The 6,000-nt window shown below is 35.2% G+C and overlaps 1 protein-coding gene across 1 annotated transcript in view; it reads right to left on the reverse strand.

Annotated features, from left to right (window-relative positions):
* The window catches only part of LOC121729937 (carcinine transporter-like), a 27,471-nt gene extending 22,160 nt beyond the window's left edge, over positions 1-5,311 (reverse strand). Inside the window, exon 1 of the mRNA XM_042118669.1 lies at positions 5,181-5,311. Coding sequence (XP_041974603.1) covers positions 5,181-5,183 — 3 coding nt within the window. The 5' untranslated portion in view covers positions 5,184-5,311. The remainder of the gene's footprint in view (positions 1-5,180) is intronic.
* Between the last annotated feature and the right edge of the window lie 689 nt (positions 5,312-6,000).

Below are 6,000 nucleotides of genomic sequence, written 5' to 3' on the forward strand. Positions count from 1 at the left end.
CGGCTTCCCTTTTGGAAAATCGAATCTATGGGCCAAATACATTTTTATCTAATAAATATTTTACATACTTACTTAAAAAACTTTAAATTCACTAAACGCCTACAAAATTTTATATGCTATAAATTTTTCTCTCACTTGAAATAGTTTGAATTAATAATTAATCGCCTACAAATTTATACCTATAGGCAATGTAATGTGCAGGCCATCTCCGATAGAAGTCGATAAATTAGCGGGTTATTTCTTCATACAACGATATTTCATAGTAAGCATCTGTCCTTTTCATTCCTGTGAACTGATCGTCATGTTCTGTCTCGTTCTACCACGCGCCAATATACTCGGAAATAAGCCGATACTCGGCGAGTTATTACGGAGAAAGGTTAATTAGCAACGCACAAGTGCGAGCGAGAAAGATAAACTTCATGAAGTAAAATTGTTATGAGTCAAATGGCGGATGAGTGTTTGTAAACAACTTGTTTGTTTTGTGTTTAAATGTCGAATGTTATTTGTTTTAGCGTTAAGAAGAGTGCAGTCAGAGTAGACAGAATGATAGTGCAGTGTCGCGAATTTAAATCAATTTGTATTGTGATTTGTTAATTTTGACTCGTACAGCTGAGACTGTTGTCTGACAGATTATTTGCTGTCGAAGGAAACTTTGTTTTCCAAACTTAGTTTTGAATGACCGTATGTGCCGTCACGCATACAACTTAACTCAGAAGGCATTTTTCAAGGCATCATTATCAAACTTGAAACTCGAACATTGTTGAACATCAGTGCTGAGCGTTTTGGTAAGTAGATTTTTTACTCCGGCTTCCCTTCCGAAAATATTCACCCTTCGCCACTGGTACATCCACATTCCATACTAATATTATAAATGCGAACATGTGTCTGTCTGACTGCCTGTTACCTCTTCACGCCCAAACCGCTGAACCGATTTTGCTGAAATTTGTATACAGAGTGTAACAAAAATAAGTGATAATAGGCTGAGTATGTGTTCCTTGTAGAGAGTTCACTGTGAAAGTAGCAGCGCTGAAAGACCAAAATTTTATTTCACTTTTATATGGGGAAACTCGTGACGCTCGGGCCCTTGCCCATACAAAAGTGAAAAAATTTTACTTATTTTTGTTACACACTGTAGATATCCTTGAAAAATCGGTTACCGCGCGATGATAGGATTTTGATTTTTGGCGCAGCGTAGTTGTGAGCATCATCTAGTTTTTAGGGTTCCGTACCCAAAGGGTGAAAACGGGACCCTATTCATGAGACTTCGATGTCTGTCTGTCCGTCTCCAGGCTGTAACTCAAGAACCGCTACAGCTAGAGTTCTGAATTTTTTTACAGATTGTGTATTTCTGTTGCCGCTATAACAACAAATACTAAAATAAAATTAAAATTATTATTTAAGGGGGGCTCCCAGTATAAGAAACGTGATTTTTTTTTGTCTTTTTTTGCTCGTAAGCAATAATGGCAACAGCTAGACACTTTAAAATTTTACAAAATCCTCAATTATAATTATGAATAATAAATTTTAAATAAAATAAATATTTAAGTCCCATACAAAAAACACAATTTTTTGCCTATTTTTGCTCTATAACGGTACGGAACCCTTCGTGCGCGAGTCCGACTCGCACTTGGCCGATTATTTAATAAAACATTATGGTACTTATGTCGTAACTCGTACATTTTACAAAAGCGCTACCTAACCAAAGTGCGTTACGTGAACAAATTTTAAAAGAAAGCGGCATACAAAGGATATGAGCGAAAAGCCAATAGACAAATATTACTTTATACGCCAAAAAGGCATCTTAATCATTGTTATCTCTCGCTATATTACATTATAACTAGCCGGGTTGAATGACGTATGGCATCTAATAGGTACATGGCGATTTTTAGTCAGCCGTATATTCATTGATCCGACTTATCGTCGAACCACTGCATTTCAACGCCGGCCGTTTTTGATAACAGCTAGCCGTAACGTAATACGGCGGATTATACAATCCGACTGCGACAAATATAACTTTCCTAATATTTTGGAATTTACGAATTATCCGACTGCGATATACAGTTTGTAACAAAAACAAGTGATAATACTTTAAGGTGTGTACGTGTTCCTTGTAGAGAGTTAACTGTGAAAGTAGCAGCTCTGAAAGACGAATTTTTTTTCACTACGAGTTTCCCCATACAAAAGTGAAAAAATTTTTTGGTCTTTCAGCGCTGCTACTTTTACAGTTCACAGCTCTACAAGGAACACGTACACACCCTAAAGTATTATCACTTATTTTTGTCACACCCTGTATATAATATTACACTTAACTTAAGTACCTAATATTTTGGAATTCACGAATTAAAATAGTAGTGCTAAAATTCGGTAAGTAATCGGTTGGGTAGGTTATATAACTTATAACTGTGCAAAAACGCGCTCCTTAATTCGAAGTTCAACATAATTAATTTTAATTACTCCATCCACTAGCAGCGCGAAACGAATTCATACACGTAGCTCATACAAATGTATACAAATCCGCTTTAAGCTGTTGGCAAGCAGCCAAAAGTGATAAAACTAACAGCTCCAGCAAGCCAAATATAGTTTGGCTACGTTGATTTGCACTGACCATGATTTGGGAATTTGGGATGAGTTAACTTAATGCTCGGGCCTCACCTGCGTAGGGCTTCGTGCGGATCGTGCCATAATTTACCGTTTTAGGGCATTTTCAAAAAAATGTGTAAAAATGTAAACTAAACATACACTTTTTGACTATCATTTAATTACCAATATGGAGGGCTAGGCTGGAACTTGGGGGGGCTGCACCCCCCCAAACTCCCCCTCCCTCGTGGAAGTGTTATCGCGTCGTTATTGTTGAGTTTTAATTCTCCTTTTTTTTTAGGAACAAAGTTATAAATTAAAAGTGAAATAATTGTACCCTAAACTAAACATAAGTACACTTTTTTTGGGAAAAAATTATCCATCTCCTTTAAAATTATTATACTATGCTAACGCGGACTAAGTCGCGGGCAACAGGTAGTGAAACAGATTACAGAACCAAATAAATTGTTAAACATCCTCATGATCCTCGATCATTTGAGGAGTTGGATAGCCCCAAAATAATGAAATAAAAATAATGTTAAAAAAACTAAAACCCGACTACTAAAACACGCTCTAAAAAGTACGAAACAAGAAAACAGTTTATAGGGATATGGAAATGTTTAAATTATATATATATAATCTTTTGTCGATAAAAACATAAATCAATCAACAATGACAAATTAAAAATTTAAAAAATAGCTCGTGTCAGGAATTTTGGCCGAAAATCAGGAATTTTGTCAGGACTTTTGAAAGTATTTGGTAACCCTAGGCGCAACGGAGTTGTGGGCGTCACCTAGTGAAGTTATTATTATATACCTATTGATATGTCATATGACGTATCGTTGCTATAGTAACATTATAGTATTACAACAGCTGATGGCTATTGATAACAGGAAACGTGCGCGAAGTGATAAGGATTTGCCGATTACAAAATATTAGGTATTTAATATCCGCCTCAGTGAATAATGTAGGTAGTTAGATCGAACACTACGGGCTACGGCCGATCGTACTCAGAGAGATAAATGATTAATTAATTTTAATTTAATTAAGGTTTTGACATACAATGGATGTTTAATGTCGAACTTTGCGTTAAATTAAAGATAAATAATCATTTAAATGTCTCTGAGTGCGGATATACTTGACGGCTTGACTATACCGATTGCCGAACCTTGACCGGATTGGTGAAAAAGAAAAAGATTTGTAGCAACTGGCACCTGAAATCTGCGATCATATTAAGTTAAATTTACTTAAAAGTTACAAGGTGGCGGCAACAGAATATATTTTGTGAAAATTTCGGAAGTCTAGCTACTGCTATAGCGGTTCTTGAGTTACAGCCTGGAGACACACAGACAGACGGACAGACATCGAAGTCTTAGTAATAGGTTTTTGCCCTTTGGGTACCGTACGGAACCCTAAAAACAGCAGCAACGAGACCATAACGAGACTGATTTATTTATTTTTTCATTTGAAAGCATATTTTGTGTGAAGCTAGTAAGTATGTAAGTATATTATAAGCTAGTAAGTATGTAAGTATAAAAATTAGGGAAATTTCTGATGAAGACACGGCAAGACTAGTTTATTTTAGTTATTTTCACAGTAGAATGTCTTATGGTATCCTTTTATGGGGAAACGCTGCCGACATCAATACAATTTTTGTGCTGCAGAAGCGAGCTATACGCTTAATTTATAAAATGTCAGCTTTTGAATCTCTGAGAGAAAAGTTTAAAGAAATTGGTATTCTAACTGTTGCTTCTCAATACATTTTGGATAATGTATTGTATGTTAGAAAGAATTTAACTAAATTTAAAACTAAAAGTGATAGTCACGGTAGCAACACTAGAAATAGGCACAAGCTGGAAATACCAGTGATCAGACTTAGCAAAATAAGTAAATCTTTTAAAGGTCAATGTATACGCCTTTACAATAAAATCCCGGAAAACGTTCAAAATCTATCAATTAATAAATTTAAAAAAGTAATTAAAGAACGTTTGTGTGCCAAAGCCTACTATACGGTCAAAGATTTCCTAAACGATAGCACATCTTGGGAGTAGGATGGCTGCTTGCAAGGCTGCTTCTACATTTATTATATGTGACTTACAATTGTGTATTCATATTGTATCTAAGATTAAGTTATTTACATTGTAAATTTAATTTTTTTAAAAGACTAATTTTCCACTTTTTTACTAAAAAGTGGCCCCGTGCGAGTTTCTTACGCCGGTTCTTCTCGCCGGGTTAGTTCCCGAACCGGTGGTAGGCAACATATTGTAGTTCAACATTCTGAAAATATTTGATTCAAATTTATTCAGAAATAAAACAATTTTTATTTTATTTTATTTTTATTTATATTTAAGTATTTGTGGTTAAGCTTCAAAAGTCAAAACATAATAATATTATGTACTTACTACCTATTTCATTCAATAGATAAATAATTATGCGTCTTTATTTTAGCAAAATGTTCGTCTGGGATTTTGTTATTAAATAAGGTTAAAAGTATTTAAAGATAGCGATGATGAGACTTTAACCACTGCAAAAACAGCTGCCGCGGAAAGTTACTTAAATGTTTGTAAAAAAAACTAAAAATAGTACGCATGTGTTGAACTCACCATGCCGCCAAAATCACAAATAGATACTGCCACAAGACACAAACACAGTATACACTTTATACAGTAATTCAATACAAAGTTATTAATTACAATTAAAAAAAAATGTTAAGGGCCCGATACACGTCCGTTCATTGCCCCGGTCCTGCCACACTGAACTCGGCGCCAACCACAGGGCAGATACACAGTACGTAAAAGATTTTTTGCCGGTGATTTGCATGCGGCAATGGAGTTTTAATTTTTAGTTAGTCTTAATATTATACTCATATCGTTAAGCCAAATCCTAAGAAAAGGTTAATTATTTTAATCCTAATCTTTCATAACTGATAGGCGATAATCAGAGGCGGTGTAAGGCGTCTTTGGTAAGGCGTGTAGGCTACGTGGACGACCGCCCACGGCTTCGCACCTCGCGGTCCCAACTCACAAGGGGCTCGCGCCCCTTGGTTGGACCACGAGAATTTCTTTTAAAGGTTTTACGAGTTTTGATACTTACTCAAATTGTAAAAAAATAATATAGGTGTTAAGTAAATAAAAGTTTGAGTATCAAAAAAATTTGCCTCTCAACAAAATCGCAAAATAAATATGTCTTGCCCCGCCACTGGCGATAATCAAGGCGACACAATCAAGATTTGTAAAACACACATGAAAAGTTGTCTTTTAACATTAGCCTTTTAAGCAAAGAATAACATCGAAAGTTGTAATTCAGATAATAATATATATAGAATGGGATTTACAACTTTCGATTGCGACCGAACATTCATAAATTTATAAGGACAAATTACACGTAATTTTGTGAAACATTAAGGGCGATTGTTAACGACAC

Source organism: Aricia agestis, chromosome 8 (genome assembly GCF_905147365.1).
Source record: "Aricia agestis chromosome 8, ilAriAges1.1, whole genome shotgun sequence".
In the NCBI taxonomy this organism is placed as follows: domain Eukaryota; kingdom Metazoa; phylum Arthropoda; class Insecta; order Lepidoptera; family Lycaenidae; genus Aricia; species Aricia agestis.